The sequence below is a fragment of the Zonotrichia albicollis genome, chromosome 1, assembly GCF_047830755.1.
Source record: "Zonotrichia albicollis isolate bZonAlb1 chromosome 1, bZonAlb1.hap1, whole genome shotgun sequence".
In the NCBI taxonomy this organism is placed as follows: Eukaryota; Metazoa; Chordata; class Aves; order Passeriformes; family Passerellidae; genus Zonotrichia; species Zonotrichia albicollis.
In genome coordinates this window covers 43,260,952-43,288,270 of record NC_133819.1, presented here as the reverse complement: position 1 = coordinate 43,288,270, position 27,319 = coordinate 43,260,952, and the positions used below count along the sequence as shown (strand labels likewise).

The 27,319-nt window shown below is 39.1% G+C and overlaps 1 protein-coding gene across 9 annotated transcripts in view; it reads right to left on the bottom strand.

The window, feature by feature from the left end:
• Positions 1-27,319, bottom strand: part of ATP2C1 (ATPase secretory pathway Ca2+ transporting 1) — a 62,503-nt gene that overhangs the window by 27,850 nt on the left and 7,334 nt on the right. For 2 of the 9 annotated variants that reach the window (XM_005480998.4, XM_026799206.2), the window contains exons 2-3: positions 2,540-2,650; positions 1,513-1,629 (exon numbers count right to left, since the gene is read on the bottom strand). In XM_005480998.4, coding sequence (XP_005481055.1) covers positions 1,513-1,629; positions 2,540-2,650 — 228 coding nt within the window. Of the gene's footprint in view, positions 1-1,512; positions 1,630-2,539; positions 2,651-16,244; positions 16,492-16,568; positions 16,706-16,780; positions 17,164-17,311; positions 17,457-27,319 lie in introns of those variants that run through there. The other 7 variants (XM_074539556.1, XM_074539557.1, XM_005480999.4 and 4 more) reach the window with 7 other exon arrangements.

Genomic DNA, 27,319 nt, shown 5'->3' with positions numbered 1-27,319 from the left:
GGCCATTTTACCTACCCCTCAGAGCACACCAGATCTATTTTTGAAACATATTATTCCATTATTAAAATATTTATAACCTAGCAGCGCAAAGAAAAGCTAACTCTACAGTTCAGATGCTTACTTGGGGCATTTTCTTTTAAATATCAAAGACCTTGAATAGACTGTATTCAATATGTAACAGGAAGAAAATGTTTCTTATATTTCTTGATCCACATTTTAAATGCAAAAAGAATTATCTCCTATAACTGTTTATACTGTATTTAAACATACAAAAAGAAGCCTGAAATACATTCAAAATGTCTTTGGGGTAAAAGACTGATACTGTTCCAGCAACTGATCACTGTTAAGGTAGCAATATATTTCTTAACTTTCAATTCATGATTTCTTCTTTTACAAAATAAAATTTTTCCTTTTATGTCATATGATTTCCACAGTTTTTAAGGTTAAAACAATAACGGATCTTTCTTCTATGACAGCTGGTTGCTAACCTGCTCATTTTTTTGAGAAACAGCATAAAAAAGAACATTCCTACAATTCAGTTGAAGAACATTCCAAAAGCAGATCTGATAAGCACATTCAAAGCAAGTATGAATCTTAATGAATCCCATCTAAAATAGTCCTGGGCAATATGCCTTGGAAGTGTTCTGTTGTATCTGAGTAATTGACCCTACACACTTGAAAATAAAGCATTAGTGCCAGCGTACAGCAGGCTGGGATGTGTTCCCATCATTACCACCATCACAGCACTGAATGTCTTTTTAATCTCTCCCAAGGAGCACAGAGTTAACCACAGAGTGCAACTTCAGGCTTGCACTGCTGCACAGCCAAGGCACAGCAAACACAGATCAAAATGTTTAACATTAGAAATTCATGAGAAAAATCCTCTGTGCAAATATCTTGTATAGCTGGGAGGTGGGACGGGTAGGCAGGAGAAAGTAGTGACACTTTCACATCAGATATGTATATATGTATTTGAGATATATCACACTGCTAAGAAACAAATTCACACTTGACTCTTGCCAGCTCTGCCCTACACCAGAATCAAGGCTGGTCCCACCTCCACCCTCAGATCAAAGGCAGCGGTTTTGCTTTTTGAGTTTTCCTATCAGGTTCTTCATATTTCACATTCCATTTAAATATTTACCAACAGTCAAATGCATTGTTCTCTGATGTTCGTACAACTCAGGACCAAGTTTGACTACAGGGAAGTTTATTCTGCTTTTCTAGCCCTCAGGCTAGTTATGAATGGCACTCTTTGGATAGCTAAGAACATACATTTAAGAACAAATCACAATCAAAACACCATGATATTTATAGATACACACCTAAGTAAAAGCTTTTTCAATAGGTAAATTAGATATAAATTTTACAAGCTGTAGTTACGCCTCAACTAGATTTTTCCCACTTTTATCACAGTATGTTCATGTATACAAAAGCTAAGCAAAACAAAATGAACAGCAAAACTACTGAAAAGTATTAAAACCAAAAAGCAAAAAGGACAAAAATCTTCACCTGGGATATATATTTTTTCCACAGTGGTTCATCTTCACTAATATCAAATTCATTCCATCCATGGAATGCCCGTCTATGACAAACTTCACAGTTTTTTAAGCCATTCTGAAGATTAGCCTATTAAAATATGCAAAGATTGAAGCAGCAATTACACTGAGAAGCTGGGGTAAATTCTCACACCAAAATACAAAGCCTTCAATTATATCAATTTGGGCAACATCAAAAAGACAAGCTTGCTACTACTGTTTGTATGGCAATAAAAGCTAACTACTATTTTAAAACTCTGTCAGTATTTAAAGAATTCAATCAAAAATTCACAGAAGAATATGGAAGCAGATGTTGCTTCACATCTGTAAATGACTGCTGATCTTCCCTGCAAAAAACTCTACAACAAACCAAACTGTGGGCATCCTTCAGACTCTCGAGGGTTATGGCAGGAGTTCAGTGACTCAGCCAAATGACTGCAATAGCTTCAAAATCTCGAGTTGTCAGTGACCAACATTCATCATGGTGTACTCCTCAAACAGCCAAGCATACAGAAAATGAAAAAAAAACATCCATCATGAAAATTAACCCAGATTGAATGGTTCATAAATCTGTCAATGGGTAGCTTTCTCAGTCCTCTTTCTCCACTTAAGATGGAGGCTACCAAAATAAATTAAGAACATTAAAGATTCCTTAGGGAAATAGAAGCAATACAAAAAGAAAAACTCAGGACAGAATTTTATAGCAAGATTGACTCTAGGATTTTTATTAACAAATTGCAATGTTCAAAGCAGACAAATCCAAACATTTTCAAATTCAATCTCACTCCTCCTGCAAATGTCTGAATTTTTTTTAATATTAAGAGATTAAAGCATTTCTAGTAACAATTTAAAAATCATCTTGCTTTTAGAAGCAGGTAATAGCTAACACGAAACTGCATGATAATGCATCAACATTCAATTGCAAGATCTGCCCTTAAGAAATATCAAACTTATTGCTTGCTAGCATCAGTACATTCTTTTGATATGAAAAATTTACTTACTTGCAGAATACTTGCTACTTCATCAACTGGCAATTCACTTGCTTTTTTTGAAGACAGTACAGGAATCATTGTCTCATTGTCACCATCAGGGATTTTTTGAAGACGTGCAACCTAGAAACAAAACCAAAGTCTGAAGGGAAGGAGAGTGCTAATGTTTTATTTTAAACAAAACATGCCAGAACAATTATTTATACCATTCAAAGGCAGTTTTTTATAAGCATTGCATTTTAAAAATCTACAATTCATCTTATTTTCATGCAGTTACCACCTGCAATAATAAAACCCAGGGCATGCACGTGAGAACCGTAATTTCTGTCATATGTTCACTGATGGAAAAGATCCTAACAGCAAAATACCTTAATAATCCTTTAGCTCATTATCATCGAGATCCAGTCAGAAAGTCAGCCCCGATAAATTTCACTTCCTGCTCCTACTTTTTAGTCATTAATGAAGGTGCTCTAAGCAGGCCTATCTACATTTTCTTGCACATCAAGAAAGGAGAAACACCAGTAAGAAATCCTCAAACAAGAGTACAGATGTAAGTGAAGCCATAAAACTTGCAGTACAAAAGTTTCAAATCAATGCTATAAAAAGTAATGTTTTCTGTAATTTTAGGAAGCTAAAATTTTGTGAACGGCAGAAAAACACAATAGCAACATTGATTGCATAGCTCAGCACTGCTTTGATATTCAATGAAACTTCAGAGTTTCTGATTTTTGTTTACATGAGAAGCTGGATTAATACTCTTCTTCTCCTGCTGACTGTCTCACTGCACCCACAATTAACACTTGATGCTGCACACACATCCCCCCACCATTAACTGGAAGAGACCTAACATGCAAACATGCAGACCACAGAAATGGCTTTCAGATTGTACTTGCAGAGAATTTCAACTGGCAGGTTTATGCTTTAGGAAATAATTACTGCATTGTATATAACTCCTCCATGGGTGCTGAGACTTAACACACAAGTACCTAAAGATAACAACACTTTAAGAGATTCCAGCACTTCATGTCCCAGAAAAGGTATGGCAATCTTCGTTTTCTGTATAGCTTGCTGTTGGCCATGTACTCTACTATTGTAGCTCTTTTTCTTTGTAGCTACCAAACACCAGTTTTGGGCAGAAAACTCTTAAGCCCAAGTGCTGCTCCAAAACAAGCCCACAAACATATGACTTTGACCAAAGTGATTCCACATTCTCAACAAAAATGCTGAGCAACCACGCCTTCCCAGTAAGGGCAGGCAGAAATGAACTGACAGCCATTACAAATTTTAGTGCTGAGAAAAATCTTTTTCCTTGTAACAACTGACATCACTGCTAAACACAAACAACAACTCCAAAAAAAGACACATAACTGGTCATTTCTCTAATATTATCAATTAGGGCTTCAGGAAGTCTAATAATGTTTTTAAACATTATTTTAAAAATTTAAATATTCTTAAACAGAAATGTTAAGGCTCTCTCAGAGACCAGATTTATTTTCAAAATAAATTTTCATTAGCACGGAACTACAGTGCAACAACAAAGCTTATTTTGACAACCTTTTTGTGATAGACTGAAAAAAGCCAGTCATATTGAATGTATTTCACTCACATTATCTCCCCCTTTTACAAAGAACGCTGCTCTGTATGTGGTGGAAAAATCTACAGAGAAAATCTGATATAGAATCAGAAAGAGAAAGTCTCAGAAAGTCTTTTTATAACCACCTTCTTTCACCAGAGCAGAATTACACATAGTACAATAATTCTGCATGGATCCTCATCTAATTTCTAAAAACCCTCTACAATCTTTAGAGATTAAACTACATTTGTAGTTCTGAAAAGAACAGCTTCAAATGTCTAACCTCGACACAATTAAATTTCAATTGCTTAGCCAATGAGAAATCAATCACTATTCCCCTCACAAAATATAAAGTGTGTTACACCAACAGATTTAGGTATGAAAAACAGCTGTCCTTGCTATCTGCTGGACCACAGTAACTGTATTCAAACATGATTTTGCTGTTAGTATGCATCTTTTACTTCCACAAAACTAGAAAAACTATTTATTCTATACTGTTGGCAAGTGCTCTCTGCAGCCCTTTGCACTGCTGCCCACCAGAGATCTGGGCCTCCACAACACCCTTTAAGGTACCCAACAGAAGCTATTCCCAAAATCACAGTGCTCTGGGTTGGAGACAACCCACATAGAGCAGATTTTCTTTCCATCCTATGCTGCAATTAATTTTCCATCATTCATCGGTTGATACCTTAAAATAGTCCAGTATTTCACTGCAGGCCAAGTTTTTTTTATGGATAAAGAAAATATGGACTAAGAAACGATACTGGCCAATGTCAGGTATTGGATACAGGCAGCACATACATCACTACTGAGGCTTCTATGTCTACAGCTTTCCATTCCCCACTTGCAGCTGATTCCACCAAGGAACAAAGCAGCAGGATGCTAACTAACAAAAACACACCACTGCCTCAGGAAGGGCTTTTCTTGGACCACTTCCAAAGTACACAGCATCATTTCTAGGCCAAGAAATACGCATCAATCATACGACCATGGAACTGTGACCAAAGGATGTTTATCAAAATAAATACAAATTTGCCTGGAAGGCTTAAACTACCAGAAATTCAGAGTTCCCTTCTGTTTTCTCTGAAGAAAAATCTAGTCAACTAGTTAACAGCAATGTGTTAGTGTTTCTTCCTTCTCATAGGCTACAAGAGCCTACCTAACTTCCTTCCACCATGACCAATATGAAGTACCAACAGCTTACCTCTACCATTGCTTTTCTAAGCTTAGCAGGATGAGTCCATTATCCATCAGTAGGGCTCATTGACATCAGTATATTTTCACAATTATTTTAAGGGCAATTTCAGCTCTTCTTGCTCAGAAAATGAAAGGACCCATATTCACCAAGAGCAGTCTAAAAATCTAGAACACCCTCATAGCAAAATCTATTTTTAGACAAACTGGTGACCAGAACACTTTGGCTAATTAGCTAATATAAAGCCCTCCAAATGTTATATAAAGCTCCTCAACTGACCTACAAGTATGAAACACAAAGGTAGTTGAGAAACAAAACTATAGAGAACCACAAAAATGAAAAAAAATCCCCAATGTTCACAAAAAAATGAAATTTAAGTTGAGGTACTGAAAGAAATTCTAATTATTTGAGATTCCTTCTGAATCTTCAGGTCCATCTGAACAGCTCACTTAAATCTGTCTGAATCTGTCCCATCAATCCCTGTAAAAGTGAACCCCTTTCAAGCCATACAAGTACTGCAAAGACCTTTCAACTCATTTGTAATGATCTGCATGTAAGATTATTACTGTGTGAGCAGTCAGTGACCCACATTCAGGTACGTGATTATCACAGATACCGTGTGATCGTTACTGAGTCATGCTGTGTCCAATCAATAGCACAATTAATGAATGTCCACCTAATCAATGTGTAACTAATCAATGTGCATTTCATTTTAAGTATGTGTACAGTGTGCGGTCTTTCCCACTTGAAATATTACAGGCACCTTGCTCAGGAACTGCAGGTTTATTAATGAGGTAAGGATATTAGAGCACTTTGTCCATGGGACACTTCAAAGCTCTGATTCCAGATTTAACTACCATCAGGGATGGATGACTGTACTGTAAAACCCCATAACAGTACTAATGAACAATGAGCAAACAAGATCTACGTGTGCTATGCCCTGACCAGAGATCTTTCCAAAGCTGTATCATCTCAGGATCCCCAGCATCAGAAAGGGCAGATGATTTTATACCTTGCTATTGCTTTTTCTCAGTTATTAGTAGTGATCTGCTTTTCATGCCTTTCTTTACTGGGATCCCAAAAGAATAAGGACTTCCTCATGCACGGTAAGAATTAGTTTTCTTTTTTTTATCTGCCTTCCCCATACTGAAAAAAAACCAGTAGTGTTCAACAAAATAAAAGGTCTTTCACTGAACACCAGACTGAAACATACAAGCTTCCCATTTCCTGAACTTTCTGTATGATCAAGCTATGTGTGATATACACTGAAAGGTTTAAAAAGCTCAGATCCTACAAAGCATGTTCTTCTCCAAGTCTGTACCATCCAGAGTGTGGATAATAGGTGCACAGGGGCAACACAGACACCCATGCATGCAGTAAGATACTTAAATACCAAGTGTTCTTCAGCACTGTCTGGAATCCTGAAAACACACAGAACTAGAGATAACTAGATGTCAATGGCACAAAGATCTGACTCTCCTGTGGATGCACACAGACTTTGGACACACAGTTCCCACTAGGTAAAGACTCTCGGCTGCCAAATGCATCTTTAAGGAAAAGACTACCCAGAATGGAAGCAATCCTTTTTTTTCTGTCAGTTCCATCAGATATGAACAATCACTCCTCTCCTGCTGATTAGGACATTGTGGCTAGAGGTTTTGGAGATGCACATTTTTAACTGTCTTCTTTAAAGCAGAACTATCTTATCTCTCTTAAGCTATCAAGCTCTCTATTTCAACAGATCATTGCTCAGTATCACAACAGTGATTCCACAGAGTCACTAGCAAACAATGCCCTTAAAAATACCCATCTCACTAGATGTTTATGCCATCTTTCCCTCCCCCTCTTGTTCAGAAGTCAAAGTGCTTCTGGAACCTCAATACAAGTCCCAGCCACAGAACCACAGCCAAGTGATGACAAGACACAAAAAGCCAAGCACACACACAAAAAAAAAAAGGCATTAGGCACACTTAATAGTTACAGTAAATCCTAGACCAACTGTACAGCCAGAAGCAAGCCCCTGAAGCAATAGCAGGATTCCAGAAACAGAGATAAGGCAGACAGGAGCACACCAAGAGCCCTCACACCATTCTGAAACCAGCAATATTCAACATGGTTGTGACAATGACTCGATTTTATCTGTGAGACTCCACCAGATTTTAACAGGAATTAAATCTCCAGAGAAATTACCCAGTACTGCTAGCAGAAAAAGCAGGCAGAAGCAGCTGAGTGTGGTACACAGAGACTTAATAAAATAAATGAAACTCAGTGCAATCAAGTCCACAAACTATAAATGCAGTCAAGCTACATATTTACCTTAAGTAAACTCTGATTTTACTGTCCTATTCTTGGCTTTTGAACTAATTTATTTATACTTAAATTATGTGCATAAAATTGGAAGATACCTTGAGAAAGGCTTTATCTTTACAGACTGTTTGTACCTTGTGTGTGATTAAATCATGAAGACCAACTGTGATTGGCCAGCAACTTCTCAAATGAGCCTCAAACTCTACTCAAGTACAGGGACTGACCACAGAGCCCTGTAACAGAAGGCTTGTAGGAGATGAGCGAGGCTGAGGTGCCCACGAAGCTCAGGAAATAACACAGGGTGTGACAAACCACTGCTGTTGCAAAGAGGGTGACTTGGCCTCTACACAGTGGGACAGGAGGGTGGCCTTTGCTTTGCATCAACACCTCAGTCAGCTGAGTGGATCAACTGGTGGTGTGAATGTTTCTCCCCAATTTCATCAAAAGAATGCTAATGTCTGAGTTTGCATCCCCCACATGCTGGTCAGGCTCACATTGTTTAGTGACCACATGCACTGAACCACAAAATTTCAGGAGCACCAGATGGGGTCTCAACCCACATGATCCTTTCTGGTGACAAGGGATGCCCAGCATGACAATGGTGCACATATTACAGAGACAGGAAATGGGAATCACATTGGTACTGCAATTGAACTGTGTACTGAAATGCCTACATTTTGCTAATTACAAACTATACTTATAAAATGTACTGTAAACATCATATGCATGTGTCCTGCTCAATCAAAAAGCCCACAACATCGAGTATCTTCAAACACACACATTTGATATCACAGAATCAATTAGGCTGGAAAAGACCTCTGAGATCAGGGCCCAATGGCCAAATAGCACCATGGTGACTAGACCATGGCACTGAGTGCCACATCCAGTCTTTCCTTAAACACCTCCAGGGACAGTGACTCCACCACCTCCCTGGATAGTCCATTCCAGTGTCTGATCACCCTTTCTGCGAAGAAGTTCCTTCTAATGTCCAAGCTAAACCTCCTCTAGGCATGACTTGAGGATACGTCCTCTTGTCCTGTCATGAGGAGCTGGAGAGAAGAGACCAACCCACACCTGGCTACCTCCTCCTTTTGGGCAGTTCTAGAGGGTAATCTGGTCCCCTCTCCTCCTCCTTTTCTCCAGACTAAACCCCAGCTCCCTCAGCTGCTTCTTGTGAGACTTGTGCTTCAGACCTTCACCTGTTTTGTTGCCCAAATATTCAATGTTGCACCCTCCTTATGCGGGTTGCAAAAGAACCTGCTCAGAGAGCATTAAACCCTGACACACACCTCTGTGGGAAATAAGGCTTTCAGAACAAGAAGGGCCAACACTTATTTGACACAAACACCCACGACCAATTTGCAAAAAGAATGTTTTGCTTGTCACTGCAAAGAGCTGTCCCTTCCCACCCCATGAAAGACTGAAGTCTGCAAACTAATGAGCCTCTTGTTTTCTACCAGGCACTGTTTGCTCAGAAAAAGAAATACTTTTTGAAGGCTTTGAAGTTACTGTCTACTATCTTTTACTGAATGTACTCCTCTGGAAAAGAGTGATGATTTTTCACTTCTGGGGAAACAGCTGCAGCAGTCCTGTATTCTAACAGTCAAAAAAAAAAAAATTGTTCCTATTCAACAGGAACATTTACCAGGAGCCCCCACATCAAAGGAAGTTCACACAGAAAAGTTCTGACTCTAAAAAAGCCAGAAGGAAAGAAAAACACTGATTTGCATTAATGAGTTCTCCTTGCAGAGTAATTTTATCCTGGGAGGTCACAGTTTTCAGACCCTTGCTATTGTGTGTCATTTCATAATACTTTATAGAAAAAGGGCAAGACACCACCCATTAACCAAAGAAATATAAACACCCAAATTATGAGAAATACCTGGTAAGCTGCTCTGTAACCCTGAAAAGACTCCTGCCTCATATTCCAGTACCACTTCAGCAGTGCTCAGGACTTTCACTATGGCCAAGAGACAACCATAATGCAGAACCATACTCTTTGACACACAACTTTGGCATTTCTGATCAAATAAGAAACAGAAATCAAATACTGGCACTGACCATTTTAAATCTCAAGATTTGTCCTACCTTAAAAGTCATAAAATATTTAAGTGACCTTTCCCCAACCCCATCTACTTCAGGCAGTGTAATAAAGACTAAGATGATCCATTTATCACGCAATTTATTAACTCTACAATAGCCTCAAGAACTATTCTCAAGTCCTAAAAATACTGTCCAAGAACACTCTCTGAGAAACATGTCTCCATACCTGGAATACATTTTACTCTTTCAGCATGTTTCCCCATGTCTTCTTTAATTTAACAAACAAAGTAGGACATCTAGTTCAACTGAGGCTACCAGCAAAGAGTAAAGATGGGCAGTTTGCTGTAATCACGGCATACACTGTGTGGTAATCTTGCAAACCCTGTGAGTGACAACTGCCCTCTCTCTAGCTAGAGAAAACATTTCACAAAAATAATCATACCTTAACCTGACTGCAGTGCTGTTGGCTGTCAGAGTAATGGCAAAAAAAAAAATCTATCTAAACCTCCCACACCACTTTATCTTCCTTTGGCTTATTTAATGTACAACACAGGGAAACTTAAGAATGCCGAACTCATTTTCTATTTCATTTCTACAAAAGATTTACCATTTAGAGCATTTATGCATACTCTGGAGGATGTACTACAGTGGGTTTAAAGCCTCATTGCTGAGAGACTGGAGATGGCATCAGCTTTACCACAAAGGCATTGACAAACACACCTGACCTATCTATAGTTGGTTGGCCAAAATATTCAGTTTTCAATCTTCCTGTTCAAACAAACTCCTTGAACACTGGAAAAGCCTGCTTGGACATTTCTTACATTTGTCATTACCTACCAATCAGAAGAACAAAAGATAAACAATCCAAAGCACACACCAAATTAGCAAATCAATGCCAGTGCCACGATGAAAGCAAAGCTTATCAGTTCAGAAACTCAGCAACCAAGGAAGAGAGCCCTGCTGGCCATACCTCATTTGACTCCAAATAGCTCCTGCTTCAGGTTAAATCCTGATTCACTGGAAGCCCTTTACAAGTTAAAGGCCAAAAAACTTGGGGTCTAAGCACCAGTCATTTATCTTGCCAGAGAGTCACTGACTTTCCAGAAGAGAACATTTAAGCTTAGAAATAAGATCATATGGCTGCTCTCCAAAAGCCTGCTTGTATCTCATAACACTCTGAAGTGCTGAGCTTCTCTGAATCAAGGATGGCACTTGAATGGCAAACACTAAAATGAAGAGCTTTATCACCCTGTGATGTGCTGCTAATGTATCCATGACATGCAGAATTTAGTTGCCATGTACTGGCATTGAGCAAAAACAGCAATACAAATATTCCCTCAGTATTTGTTTAAAATAATGAAGCTTCAAGATCCCACAGTTGATTATATCTTTGACAGCTATGCACTCTCTTCATAATGCAATAAAATAAATTTCTAAGTAAAAAAATACTGAACTTACTATTTACCACAGTTCTCAGGACCAAACTACTGTCAGTGTCAATTTAAATGCAAATATAACTCAATGCATAATTACTCCACTTATGGTAATAAATTTTCTTATGATTAGTATCAAGAAAGCAGCAACAGTGTATTCACAATGCTTCTTCCTTTTTTTTTTTGTGAATTATGTATGCAGAAAATTTTTGATTTAAAAATATTTTAGAAGCCTCTGTAAAAGATTCTGTAGGTGGCATCTGTTAACCCATTATCCATTTTATCCTTTCTAATTGTTTGGAGCAGAATGTTTACAAAACAAATAACTAGAAACAGATGCTTGTCCCTAATTTATACCTTGATTACTGCATTTTATTTTCCCTCTCTTCTCTGCATTGTAACTTTATCATTCCTTCTGGCTTCTACAAGCCACACCGCAAATGTCGGTTTTATCACCCAATGTCAATTAGGAATCATCTGAACTCTTTCCCTAGATCAAAAGCAGATCTCACAATTAAAAATCTATTTATTAACTTATGCCACTCTTGCAAAATTCCACCATGGTCTGTGGGTGAATTGATACTGAATGGAAGCCGTGATTATGTCAGGAACTGAGTCAAGCTAACAGGTCTCACTCCTGTCCCCCACCTTTTTCCACATTACCCGAACACTTCATGAACACATCCAATTTTCCAGCTCAAGAAAGCTGCCCAACAAGGGCAAGGGGAAGGAAGGGCTGGGCTGACCTTCTGCCAAGCCTGCAAGCCAGACAAACTCAACAACCATGAGAGACAACACAACACTAGTGCAGGAACGCAGCTCAGAAGCAGGATCTTTTTTCAGCTATAAAGGAGACCCTTTTATTCAATCCTACAGAAAAGCACCCCAAGATGCTCAAAATCACTGCATGTGTGTCACTCTTCACCAAAAAAAAAAAAAACCAAGAAAAAACGTTTCTCTTTTAATTTTGTTTGCATTTTCATTACAGCAATGTTCCTCCTGCATCACCATGAGATTATATATACCATAGACTCTGCAAGTAAAGAAGTTACAAAGGGAGCAAAATAACTAAACATACATTCTGCAACATCTGAACTCAAAGTGACACCATGTTAAATCACTTCTAGGTTATTACACATTAACATTTCCAAGTTACCTGCATGGGGAAAAAAGGGGAAAGAAAAGGCTAAAACTATCAAATGCTCCATCAACCAAACAGATTAAAAGGTTACTCTGACTGTTCATTTAAAAATTTAAATTTTTCATTTAAAAAGGAAATACATGTTTCTAATGCATATTAATTCTAAGCTATAATAATTTAGCAGTTACTTAAGTTATCGAAGTACTGTTTAAATATAGGAATAGAATTGGTCTTGAGTAAAAACTCACACTTTTTTTTTTTTCAAAGAGAAAAATTCTCCTCTCTCACCTTAACCTCCAAGTTCAAAAGATGTAACTTGTGCCAACATAAGTGTGAAGTATTAGTTTCTAGCTTTCTACAAGCTGTAGATAGTAAAAAACTGTAACCAATGGATATAAAATTTTTTGTTTCACCTATTAATTTGTTTAGAAATCATCTACATTCCCAAAGGAACTTGAACTGCTGTGGTAACACCAAGTCCATTTCAGAACCTCCCAACATTTCCCATCACATTGGTATTGTAAATTTCAACGTATTGCAAATTTGAATCTGATTATTTCGGATATTACTTAATGAACAACTGATGATGCCACTCTGGAACCATTTAATTTGTTTTCAAGCCCCTGCTGCCGCAGGCATCCCTCCCCCCTCTGTTGTCTGTGGCATGTACACAGCTCCACCCCTTCCTTAGGACTTAGAGCTGCCTAATCCGTGATGAGCCAGTCCAGGGGGCTAAAACTCACTGCCCCCAAAACCCAAAATCTATTCGCTGATCTTCAATCTGATAGCTTAGCAACTAAACCCAATTTTGTCATTTAAAAAAACCCAACAAAACTAAAAACCACCACCCATGAAACTCACTAGGAAATTCAACCGCACTTCACAGCAACTTCCAGCACAAGACAAAAATTACTGATCTGTCAGGATTTTATGAAAAACTAAAATACCCTTTTCTAAGAAATAAAACAGTCTTCACTTACATCTCCCTATTCATCCAATCATCAAAATTATCCTAAAATTACTATGGACCATAGGTTGAGTTAACCATCATCCTTGTAGATTAGCTAAAACTAACTAGGACTCAAAACAATGAGGAATAAAGAGGATTTCTGAATCGCCACACATTGTTTTATTACATGCAGCAAGTCTCGTATGATTTTTTGTACCAACCTTCCATATGATTTTGGGAAAATCTTTTTTGCAGAAAAATGTTACTTTGACCTCTTCCATTCAGGTCTTAATGATATGGAAATAAATCCTACCTAAAGGCCTTGAAAACAAAACAGGACTCCTGTTTAACAATTTGTATTTGTGGTCATGGTCTGACCTCAAAGAAGCTCAAAGTCTATGAAACCTGTTCTTTATTTTTCTGCTAAAAGGCAGACTTCTACAAGGCAATCCTGATTCAAACTAACAGTCTAAATCACAATCTACAAGATGTTGATAAGAGAAAGAAAAAAATTTTAGAAAAGATTACAAAAAATTACTTCAAATGGCCTAGAGGTATCAATGGAAAGATCCAAAATTTACAAAATTATGTCTTGTCTATGCAAGATTTCCTTAACTCCCTACAGTTTAAGAAAAAGCTCCTCTTACGGAAAGAAGCCACAAAATTCACTCTTTCCAAATGGAAATACAAACATCATTCCTCTAAATCATAGGCTTATGATCAAGCAGAAGTCTTCCTATGATGGGAAGTCCTCTCTTCCCCATTTACCATGAGAAACATGAACTTTTGTGGAAGTTCAAGCAATCCAACACAAGAAACGGGAACCACAGAGTCTTGGGACAAGACATCAATTAGTCTGGACAGAAACACATAATACTGCTTATGAGTATTGAATTAACACTGAAAAACATCACATTTCTTAACCATCTCATCACTTCCCCATCTTGAATATTCATTCAAATACAGGAGGGAAAAAACCCTACAATCTGCCATCTCTTGTTCAATATCCAAACCTAAAACACTTTCCAAACACATACTCGAGGGAAAAAAAAAAAGCTTAAAAATATTCTAAATGAAATCTTTGTTATACAAGATTACAAAGATTTTTCAGCTGCAGCCAGGAAAAAATACATTAAAGAACATCAAGAGTGCTGGGAAGTTCCAATATGAAAGCTGTTGGTGTCTAGCTGCCTCAAAATGTCACAGTGATAGAAAAAGAAGGGCTCAGAAATACCAAGAACACCAAAACACACAGTACACAGTTGTAAATATCCATGCCCATCTGGAGACTCAATTAATTATGAGATGAAGGGATATGGGAGAAGAAATAGTGGAGAAGAAGTAATTCATGTGTTCAAAGAACCACTTCAGTCTTTTTATCATACATCATTTTCTCCTACCCCCATAAGCCTACCCCATTTTGAAAACCCTCACTAAACCCCAGCCTTTATTTCTGCCTTTGAAATATGCATCTGATCATATTTTAAATTATCTTTCCCTAGCCAAAGCCTTTTTTAATATTATTGCTATCATAGAAATAACACTAATTTTTATGTATAGTTCATTTATTCCATAAGAAATGTCATCTTTGTGCATTTGGAAGAACAGAACACAGAGCCACACTATCACACACAACTTGACTGTGCACTCCATCTATGATACACTGTTTATTTGGCAACAGAACTGTAAGGCATTAAAAGTCTTCCTACCATTGGGGTTTTGGCACACAGATACTTTTTTCCCCCTTAAGTGTGATTCTATTCAGCGGTATTATCTCTGCTTGCCTTCCCCCCCTCCTGGGCGTTGCCCATTCAAAACCCTTTCCCTTGCAACAGTGACTGCAATGCAAAGGCACTGACCCCACTTCTGTCAGCTATCCAGCCTCTGAAAACAAAGGCCAATCTTCTGGAGGTGCTCTGTGCACTTCAAATTTCCTGCTACCTAACAAGGTCCATGCTCTTCTTACAAATACCCAGCTGGAGGCCATGATCAGTAGAATTTAAAATATTATAACATGATTTTAAAGTTAGAAGAAAATTCTGAAATGTCAGATGATAGCAACCTACATACACAGTTTTCAATATGGGTTAGACTTCACAACTGACACAACTTTCCAGGCATCCACGACAACCATAATTCAAAACAGGAAAATATCCAATAATAAAAAATAACTTAGGTCTAGCCCTCAATCTCAATTCAGTTCTTCATTCAAGTCAAACAATTAAAAAAACCCTCCTCTTTTCAGAGAGGGGTGGGAGAAAAAGGGACATCTAACATGTCATGTAACAACCTGTAGCAGAGCAAATCCAGAAGCCACCTAAATCCCCACCCATTTTCAGAGAATAGTGATGACATAAGGGGGGGGGCATATCAATAGTTCTTCCCTTATACATATGGTAATAAAAATAAATTTTAGAGATTTTCAACACACAGAGTCAAACAGAAAGAGAAACATACAAAATGAAAAAAAACCAAATCCATAAAGTTCATAGTCACTGTCACAGTGCAAAGGGACTTTCAAGGTTCCCAGAGCATAAATTGAAGGCCAACGGGAGAAAACTGAAATAACTCCCCAGATTAAGTAATTTCCAAACTAGACAAGAAGGGGAAAGCATAATAGAGCAACTTTTTTCAGTACTCAAAACTTCAGTATCACTTTTTAATTAAATACTGTCCAAGAGAGCAAATTTGAGCAATTTTCAAGAACATATAAATACAAAAAATATTTCAACAAAAAATGCAACTAATGCTCCTCAATCTCATCCTGAAATAAAAATTTAAGAGAATCGTATAATCTAAGAAAATACCAAGCAACTAATGCTAAAAAGCTTCTGCCTAAATAAAATATTTCTATTCCAAACGCACGGAGCACTAAAACGCACAATAAATACTTTGTATATGAAGAGAGAATAAAATCTCTCTGACACTTCAACAAGCAGCAGCACAAATAACGGAAAACGATGATGCTACAAATCTTAAAACCTCGAAATGCAGATCAAAATCCCTACCACAAGATTAGCACACGAGAGCAACCCTGCGAACCCCTGGAACGGTAAAACATAACATACACACGCACCAGTAGGAGTTGTCACCAAATTGCATGCAAAAATCCTCTTAGCTCCAATGAAGTCAGTGACTCTGATGAGACCTTTACCTTCATTTTCCATCGAAATTGTACTTGAGTCGATAGTTACAAAAGTCTTTAGCAACAGCAGCGCTGGAGCGGGAGCGGAAAGGTGAAGAGAGAAATGCCCCAAGATCCCAGGCAATCACAGTGCTCCCTTTGCCCCCACCTGCAGCAACATCTGCAAGAGAAACCAACGCTAAAAGAGGAAAAAAATCATTAAAAAAAAAAAAAAAAAAGCCGTATAGGCTGCCCAGCGCAGAGCAGCACACGCACACCCAGAGAGCCCGCAGAGCTGTCAGAGACCACCGAGGATGAGGATTAGGATTAGCCGCCCAGCAGCTCCAGCAACACGGAGGAGCAGCGCCGCCGCTTCCCCCTCGCCACCAGCGCCTCCAACAGCCTCGTCCCGCCCGGGGAGGGGCGTTCGCTCCTAAAAATAAACCCTCACCCCAAGTAACCCTCCCCCTTCCCCGCTCTGCCCGCACCCGCATCCTCGGCGCCAGGAGGGAGACAGCGGAGCGGCGAAGGGAAGCGTTGCCTGCCCGAAGCGCCCCCCGCCCGCAGCCCTCTCGGCCGCCCGGCCCCGCCCGCACCGTAGCGCAGGCCGCGGAGCAGCGCGGGGGAGGCGGCTGGGGCAGCGCACGGAGGCGCAAGCGGCGGCTCCGGCTCGCTCGCCACCCCGGCCCCAGCGCCCGGCCGCGCCTCTCACCTCGGAGTGCCGGGGCGGCGCGGCCGCATCCCCGCTCCGCTCACTTCCGCGGGCAGAGGCGGCGGACGGGGCGGGGCGCCGCGGCGGAAGGGCGGGCGGAGTCCACACACGCCCGCCGCCCGCGCCCCCGCAGGCAGCGCCCGCGCGGTACCGGTCCCCGGTACCCCCCGCACGGTGCAGCGGTTTCACCCGCAGCGCCGGGCAGCCCCGCAGGCTGCGGGAGCCGAGCGGCACCGCGGTTGAAAATGAACGCGTGTGAACGCCCAGCCGCCACAGGGAGCCATGGAGGTGCCCGCCCGGTGCCCACCTCGCCCCTGGCCGGGCAGCAGCCGCACGGTGCCGCGAGAAGGCGGATCCGGAGGCGGCGTTGAGCGGCCGGCGCGGGGAGCGCGGAGCCGCGGGCTGCGCTGAGGGGCCCGGTCCGTGCCCTCGGCCCCGCCGGGCCCCGCGCCAGCCCCGGCAGCCAAACCCGGCCCTCCTGGCGTGGGAAAACAACCCCGTCATTCCCGGCCGCCTCAGAGCGCTGCTCTGCCGCCCTCCCATGCAAACCGGGGTCACGCACATGGAGTAGAATCAGAATCGTCAAGGCTGGAAAAGAAAGGCCTTTAAGATTATCCAGTCCAACTGTGCACCCTGCACTGCCACTAAGATCCCTAAACCACTAAACCGTAACACTCACTGCCAAATCCAGACCCCTTTTCAACACTTCCAGAGATGGTGTCTCCACAACCTGCCTTGGCAGCCTATTCGAACACCTGATTGCCCTAAAAGTGATTTTTTTTTTTTCCTAATAATGGGAATTTCCCCAGAGTCATCTTAAGGCTTTAGGTAGCTCCTATTAGAGTTACAGTACAGCCAGGCTAGGCTGGCAGCCTCGCTTGGTTTTGCGCCACCACATTATCATATGTTAGCAAAACATAGGATGTAAATGTTAGCAGAAAAAAAATCAACTCAATAAAAAAATCTTAAAACACATCAGGTAACTATTTTAAAGGTAGCTTTTAGCTACCAATTATGGAGCCACCAACCCTAATAACTAGTTGAATTCTGGGGGGAAAAAATGCTTTATCACCTCAATTATGTTCATTTTGGCACCAAAGGAGTATTATTTGAAACTATAGTTGCACTGCTGAACTCTTCGGCTGGGGAAGTTTTTAAGTGAAAGTAACTTCCACTCAGATGATTCATTTTAATTTAAGGTATGATGTACACTACCAGTAAGAACAAAATACCTTTCAGATTTCAAGGTCAAAATCTAATGAAGACATGCTAATTGTAGGCTTTACACCCCATTTCTAAAGGAGCAGTGACAACATGGTCTGAAAAAAGCACTTGCATTGACATCTCATGATTAACGATCTGTCACCTTGGCTTTGTTTTTCTTTAGCAGCAGAAGAAACCAAACTCAGTCTTTGTCAGTTCATAAGCAGCATTTAACAGAATTGAATTTTAGCATTTCAAATGAATCTCACAACCCATAATAGCATGCCCCTTGAAGCTAAAGAGCATCCTTGCTTCTTTTGAAGATAATGTTGAGTGCTAGTCCAATATAGATTTGTCAATATATTTTGAGAAGTTGAGTTAGAAATGTTGCCCTAAAGTAAAGCCTCCAGATATTTGCATTCAGGAAATTAAGATGACAACAGGCAGGTTAATAGTTTGAGATTACCTAGTACATAATTTCTGACCTGCCCCGTGTAGTTGCCACGTTACTTGAGTATCTCCATGGTTACTCCTTGAAGTATCCCACTACAAGGAGCAGTGACTCCTCCGAGACAGCACTTCTGTTAATTTGTGTGAAAGCAAACTAAGAACCCTTCCAAGACACTCATGGCATGCTCACAGTTAAAATGCTACAGTTTCAACACAAAACTGATGCAGCCAACAAAAAAAAAAAAAATAACCATTTAGTTACTTTGTTAAAACAGGTAGGTCTTGCTTTCAATATCATATGCTGTCATTAAATATTAAAACTTAGGTAAATATTTCATGGAGAAAAACCAAAACTTGTTGGTCCTAATACTGTCTACATGCACAACATGTTTGGACTTTACATCGTGAAAAGTTTGGGAGAGAAGAGTGGGAATTCCTGAACATTACTGAGATTGTTCACAATTGAGACCTAAATATCTGTGACAAAGTCTGCATACTAAGAAACATTCTGTGTTCAGGTATCTCACAAGAAAAGAAGTCAAAAGCAAGTCCTACTCTATAGAAACAACTGAAAAAGTTTAATCTTTGAGGCTTAATCTCTTTCACATTATGTACATCTACCAATATTACAGCCCGTGATGCTGCCAGGCAGCTGGGAAGTGCCACTTCAGCATTATACAGGGACTGTATCCATCCTTGAAAATCATATTACAGTTTCTGCTATATTCCACACATGCAGACAGAGGCTGTTCAATAAAAAAAAACTCTAAGTATTTTATTTACAACTGCTGGTAAATGTTTCTTCAAAAATCCCATCCTTAATGTGAGCTTGATTCACAAGAGTATTAGGACAGCCTTAATATCTTCAGGAAGCCTCATTAAAGTGTGTGGCAAAGGCATTATTTGGCAAACCAAAACACATTATTAAAATATGATTGTAGAGATAAGTCTGAAATTAAAAACAGGCTTGGCTTACAGTAACCTGTCATAGCCACTTGTACTCACAAACTACAGTAATTGTTTTATTTCTTTTAATCTTAAAAAAAAAATCTTGCAATGAAATGCTCCTCCTAATTTCCAGTAAACAAACATGTCTAGCCCAAACAGAATCATTCCAGTGAAAATACGTGTACAAACCAGAAAAATGTACACAAACAGTCCTTTAACTCCTTAAAGAGTTAGAATCTCTTTTTTAAAAAAACTACTTGAAAGGATATGCTGTACTGATAGGTTTGGGATGGAAAAGACTGAATACTTGTGGTTGTTAGCATTTTCTCTTTCTAGTTCACAGTCATGATAATACTTCATAAATGCAAGCAAACCTTGTGGAAATAGGTTTACATTCAGGAGAGCAGAGTTTCATGAGCATTCAATGGCAACTTAGGCAGCCCCCTGCCAAAGGCCTTCTCCTTCTCTTGCTGCATTACCAGGTCTCAGTGCCACACAGCACCACCTTAGTGTTCTGCATCAACAAAAATGGGTTCCTGCCACCCAGCCACCACCACTACCCCATCTGCTCCCTGTCTTTTTCCCCATGAAATTCTCATAATTTACCTCCTCTCCATGGCCAAGTCAGACTTTGCCTTCTGTAAGTGTCTGTCAGCAGCAGGCAGCCACTAGATTATTTCAGACCCACAACCCCAAACTGACCCACACCTGAATTCATGTGGGAACTGATTCATGTCTGGAATAACCCAACACATGAGTGAATACAGACTTGTCTAAATCAGAAGTGGTTGTTTTGGCACAGCCAAAAGGGTAGAAGAGGTATGGGGTCCATGGTACTCCTGCCTTCAGTACTTTCTCTTCTTCCTTAGGCTTTCAGGGCTAAAAACTAATGATTTGATAAATGGAACTGGTTGTCTAGGTTTTGATGACTTGTTGGGTTTTATAACAGGCAGCTGTAAAAAAGCATACATAACTTCTGTATGAATCTAGAAGCAACCAAAACACTGTTTTTAGCTGCTTTTCTATTTCTTCAGAAGAATCAAAGGCCTCTGGAAAGCTTGGAAAAATTAAAAAGTAGTAAATACATTATATTCCAGGAAGTACCATCAATCAGTTGGAAGCAAAAAAGGGAGATTTCACTCTAATGACATAAAACAGATAGGCCTTAACTTGCAGTTTGTTTATATGCAAGCTGAACTTCAAATTTGGTTTAATCTTTGGGATCTTGATCAATTCAGCTTCATCTCAATGGCTCCCATGTGCTACAACACTACCAAAAGCACCAAAATGTATTTTAAACATAACAAGGATACCTATAACTGTATGGTTCACAGATTAGAGATTTATTGCAGAGAATTTTGTTGAAGTTACTTTTCAGACCATGGCAGCATTTGAAATACTTGTTGCTCTGAAGTGAGCTTCCAAATTCTTTTAAAATACTGTTTTATAGTATCCTTCTCAAGATGCATTTGTTTAAAGTTTGTCAGACTTGAGTAATGCTACTGAAATCTATTACAAATTTTGTTAATCTCATAGGAATTTATTTATACATTATAATAAGTGACATTTTTCTGAGTCATATCATTGATAATATTTTAATATGGACAGAGCTTTCTATAGGAGTTCAGTTTGGGTCAGAAAGGGCTAGTATATGATCCTTCTGTCAAAAAAGGCTTCTCCACTGCTTGCTTGCTTTGCTTTAGCTACAACTTAAACAACCCTCAATACACTGATCATAAATTAGCTTTCATGGAAGAAGAAAACTGGTTTCTGGTAAGATGGACTTCCATTTGATTTAATCTGATTTTTTGTTGTCTTTCATCTGGAAGTCAAAATCTCACCAGTGCTTTTACCATCCTCTCCAGAGTTCTTGTATGACTGGAGTCAGGACAGGGGAGCAATGATGCTGGAGCTTCTCATTTACATGCTTTAAATGGCACATCATTTGTAAAGCCTGTTGCAGATTTCATCTCCACATCCTTTCCATCCATGCTTTTCAGCTGATAGCAGATAGAAGCAATCACCTCATCTCCAAATGTTATGTGTGTGTGTGTGTGTGTGTGCGTATAAAATCAGTTCAAGCTTAAAAGAAGAAAAATTATACAGTTTTCCCAGAGGAAATAAGTGCTCATTTAATTTTATAATTCTGAGCATGTTAGGATGTAAGAAACATAACTACAATTTCAAATTACCTTAGCTCAGCCCTGTCTTGACACTGTGCAATTATGCTAATTAAAGAACTTTGGTTTATGGGAGTCTTAAATTATATTTCACTGATTTTTAAAGCACTTGAATTTAACCATGTCATCCCATCCCTAAGCAGCATCCCTACCAATATTCTACATTCAGAGAAGGGGTACAGCATCACAGCATTTTAATTTGACATAAAATCAGGCTTCTGTGATTGCCCTTCTGCTGGTGCCAAGTTCTGCATTGGCCCTGACATTTTCCTCTCTTGATAACCCAGCTCAGGAGGACTGATCTAGCCAAGAAGAAAGCCTGCCTCAAGAAAGGCTCTACTGCTGAACTCCCAGAACTAGTGGAGGAAGGCAGTGTAAAACAGCGACAGGATTAAAACCTTTAATCAGTTTGAGCTGGTGTGAATGTGTACTCAGAGCATTCAAGAAAATCAGGTTTAATCTATCCTTCAGGCAAAGAAAGTTAATTCATTTTCAGACCATAGCACTCAACTTATCTCAAACCTGCATTTCATCTTCCATACTTTTCTTCCTTAATACCTTCCATCTCACACATATATTTAATATTCACCTGCTATTTTCTTCCTTCAGCTGAACTACTTTGAAATAGTTAAAAATATTAATTGCACATTTTCCAGAGAGGTTTCCCTTCCCTTTATTAATGACTCACAGAGATCTTCAGCTGTTTTCTTTCTGTTTTCCCCTCAGTGACTGTTTTCAAAGCTAACTACTCCAGTAGAAGTTTCACTGCTAACGTGGAAGCTCTCACAAGTGCCTCTATCCTATCTACTGGAGGCTTCACGTTTCCAGAGACATTTTGTGAAGTAAAGATCTGGTTTCACATTGCCTCTAAAAGACAGCCAAGAAACATGTGCTCTGTAATTGGAATATGCTGTGAAGCAAGTTACTATTGGAAGTCTTGGCTGAGGCAGGCAAAATGCCTTGTGAGGATGTGTACTACAGGACAAAGACTCCACTCCTCTGCATTGCCAGCTGCAGCTACCATCATGTTGTGGCCTGAATAGAGCAGAAGGTGGAAAACTCTTCCCTATGTCCTTCTAAAGGATTACTGCAATTTATTACATGGCAAAGAAGGCACCACAGTTACTTATAAATTATTTCAGTTACGTTATAGCAAGCTGTCTGTGGTGGAGAATAAAGACATTTCAACAATGAAACTATAAACAGCTAAAAAAAACCACAGCAACAGCAAAGTTTGAATTTCATTTGAATTGATTCAAGGTTAATGTGCCAAGAATTTCAGGAATGCTGCATATATTACAGACAAGTAAGCTTGCCAAGACTCTCTTGGAAATTCTTCTTCAAGACTATGGGTGAGAGCAAAACAGGGCAAAGGTAATACTCAGTGAGGAGCTGGCAGTTAATAAACAGATGTTTACATAGTTATAAGATTTTGGCTCCTGGCAAGAACATGATGATTGGTTTGATAACACACTTAAGCATAATATGTTGGGCTCTGAAATTTTATTCAGACTCAGAGCCAAAAAATGTTATCAAGTGAAAGCATGTGGCAGCTTTTCAGGTTGGGAGGAACTAGTTACAAACTTTTGTTTTACCAGAGAGCCCATATACCTTTTTATTTTTAGTATTACTAAAACTTTCATGTAAATGGAGTCAAAAATACAGAGGATTTTTTCCTCCCTTATGTCTTAAAAAGAGTGATCTGAAGTCACGTTTTTAAAGCTGGTATAGATTACTGATAAAAGCAGTTAACGTTGTGTGCTTCTATTGCAACTACATGCTGTATTGTAGAATAACTTCAAGATAGACCCAACTGGTGAACTGAAAGACTAAATCCATATTCAGTCAAAGTTAACAATAAGTTAACAATAAGACTGCAGGGGGAGGAATAAAAACTGCACGCACAGGTTATGTAAAATTTAGAAACTTAGTAAAGTACGCTTAGAAAAAATACCCAACTTTAACAAGGTTGTTCTGACCTCATTCCCTATCCAAATACACAAGCTTGTGCTAGGACAAAGTGGAGGTGGGAGCAAATGCTCAAGAGTGTCTCCATACCACTGCTAATGACTATCAATCTTCAGCACAAGGGAATTAAAACACAAACACACATTTCACAGAAGGCTCCTGTCTGCCTTGAAAAGAGGTGCTAAAATATTACCCAGCAGCATCACCATGTTTAGTAGCCTGACTCTAAATAATAGATCACATGTTCAGTTCATGCATCTCCAAAGGCTGGATACAGCCCCAGCTGAAAGTGACAGGAGTGTATATGGGAGGGACAAGGCCCACAGCTATATCATACAAATTGGGAGTTTATTCCAGCAGCCTGTTGCAATGGGAAGGTTGAAAGGGCCCTGAGGTGCCCCTCTGTCTCCCAGTAATTCAGCATCCAACGTCAGCTGCATTCTGTGCATCTGCAGCAAGCCAAGAAGCACCAGAGGAGGATTTAATTTAAAAAGAGTTGAAACTCGTATCGTAGGCCCTCCTCCCCACCATCTGGCTAGTGGGGACATTCAGTACAATTCAGCATGACAGCTGCCTATTCAGAAGGAAGGAAAAAAAAAACCATTTCTCATTCAGAAAAAAAATTGGGCAGTTCCCATTACATCTTTGAGGGCCTATAGCCTAATCTGGATCTGTTGAGGAGTTCTGAGGATACAACTCTATAATTAGAGTACAGAAACTGGTAGTGATAAATCAGCAAAAATCTTGTTTCTTCTTTGAAGTTCAGGCTAAAAGTAAATTTTTACCCTGAACTTCCTATATACTATTTAAAACTTGACCAGAATATTTTGTTATCTAATGAGAGGCATGGTTTTTATCCTGCTTCTTTCATATGTCATGTAATAAATTTAAGGTCAGAAGATTATCTTAGGTTGTATTAAGATACTGTTATGAGAACATATCTACCACACATCACATCAATATATTGTACATTTTATATTTATGTGATTTCTATTATATCTATGATTTACGTAATCCTAAATCTGCTTATCATTAATTTATCTATTATTATGTTCTACCAAATAATAAATCTATCCAGCCATATATCTATGACTTATTTAATATGCAGAAATAAAATGATACCAAGATGTAAATCTTTCTGATTCATCAGTCATTCACCTGTGGAAAATCATCCATGGAGAGAAAAAACAAAACAAAACAATCATTGGGAGCCTCTGACATTGTAGTAGTGACATGGATTAATCAGAAATTACTTTCGTGTGTATGCATTGAGAACCAAAATCATTATTTTGCTTCTCTTGGAGTTGCAAAACAGGACTCCTGGAGTATTTTCCTCATTAGATACAGATTTCAGTAAGCCAGGTGTTTTTAAGAATTCATCTTTCATGTCTCCCACAATTTTCACTCCAAATTGTTTTTCCTTTTTGAAAATTTGATCTTTGGTTGTTTACAGCCTCACATCTTCAACCTTTATGTACAGTGATGCTGCTTTTCTCTTCCAGGAACAGATTATAAAGGATGTAGAATAAACTAACCTTAGTGTTGCAGTTTTTCCTATTTATAAAGTCTACTTTATCCGAAACCATAGCCCCACTGCAATATCTTAAGAGAGAGAGCTAGGTTTGAATAAATTAAGCTTTGCATCAATTCAGCTGTTACATCCTACAAAGTGTAATCAAGATACTGCTTCTAGGGTCAAAGCACAAAGAATGCAGAACTGTAGCAGAGAAGCTGAAAATTGGTGAGGAAAAATAAAGTCCATTTTCAGACTTGCCAAAACCTCTAAAACAGCATTTCCTTTTGCAGTTTGTAAATAAAGGAATACCACCCTTTCCTCCACCAAGCCCTAGGCCACCTAAAGAAGTACATCCAGGCTGAAGAAAAAAAACGAGCGACTTAATTCTTTGCAACTCTGCACACAATGGCTTCTGATCCCAATGGGAACCTCTTAGCAAATATTGTCTGATGAGTTTCAGATTTATTGCAGGTATGCAATGCAAGCTTCACAAGCACTTCTCTTTAAACAAAGCTCTTTATATATATATATATATTTTTTTTTTTTTAATGATTTTGAAGTAGCCTAGTCATTGGTGACAGTAATTCCAAGCAACCCTTTAAAATAGCTGTGGCATGACATCCTGTCCTTCCATGTGAAATTAGCCCTGCCCAAACACAGAGCCTTTTGCAGCACTGTAACTGAAGGAGCAGCTACATGAAATTTGGTCAGGTTTAAAAGTTTCCAGCAGCAATGCCAGCACTTCTGAGTCCTATACATAGGATGGCTGCAAATATTATTTCATTTTAGCCCTCGGTGAAAATACCTTGTGTTACTATGAAAAACAACCACTATTATTGAGATTGCTTTTTACTAATTCAGGTTCCCTGCTTTGTCTTCAGGGCTGGGCCTAGGCTGTTGCTGCCTATAACAAACTTCCTGTGGATGCAAAGCAAATGCCATAAAGAGGCTTTGACATGGCATGAATGCCAGGGGAAGGTCACAACCCAAAGCCTGATGCCTATAACACTCTGTGTTTAGGCTTTTGTAGTTCCTGGGCTTTAATATTGTATTGTTTGATATTACAAGCTGGTTTGTGGAACGGTGCCATTATATCAAAGAAGTTTGCCTGTGCTGAAAAAAAGCTTCTAATCCTTTTAGTTGAATAGAAAATCTTGAAGGCATGAACCTCAAAACTTGAATAGAAAGGCCAAATGAAATTTCTGTGAAAGGAAATCAGAATTTGAAAGGGTAATTCATTTTTGTAAGGGTTGTGATTGACAATCCTGGAATTTCTAACACTCAAAAACATTTTCACCTGGGCCTTTTTAATGCCTCTTGAGCAGTTTCTGCTCTGATTATTTTTAAAATATGCTTTAAAAGTAGCGCTGCTATATTTCTGTCTAATTTCCTGGGGAGAAACATAAATAAATACATGTTACTGAGTGCTCATGAGCACAATAACTCTTCACAGTAGCACATGGTCGGTACATCTGATGATACAAGAAGCTAATTTGATAGGGCACAGCCGAGGAAATTCAGTTAGGAAAACAGGAACCAAGCATCTGTTTTGTTTGACTGTCTCAGAACTTTAAATGCTCCCTAAGCTTTGCTGCTTTGTTGGGTTCCTTGTCTTTTCATGACATTAGAAATGCTAACATGAAGGCTCCAAAAATTAAATCTAATCCATCTTTATCTGGCAGACATATTCTTATATGAAAAAGAGAGGAAACAGTGGGATAAAACAGATTTTTCTTTTAGTTACAAATAATTTGTTTCATTTGTAATCAAATAAAGCTTCAGTAATTGAATATATCTTAGTTTTCAATTTTTTTCTCTTGGTTTTCAATCCTTGGCATACTTGTGTTTACATGTACTGTTCTGCCAGTTATTTAAATAAAGCTGTAATAGTTGAGCTTAAGGATTAAAGAGAGAATAAGCTTTCTACTGCACAGTATTCTGTTGAGGTTTTTAATTTCACTAGATTTGAGGAGTGGCAGTCAGCCTGCCCCACTCCCCTCCCTTCCCAAGCAACACCTGTCAGCAGCACCATTCACTCTTGATACTGGCC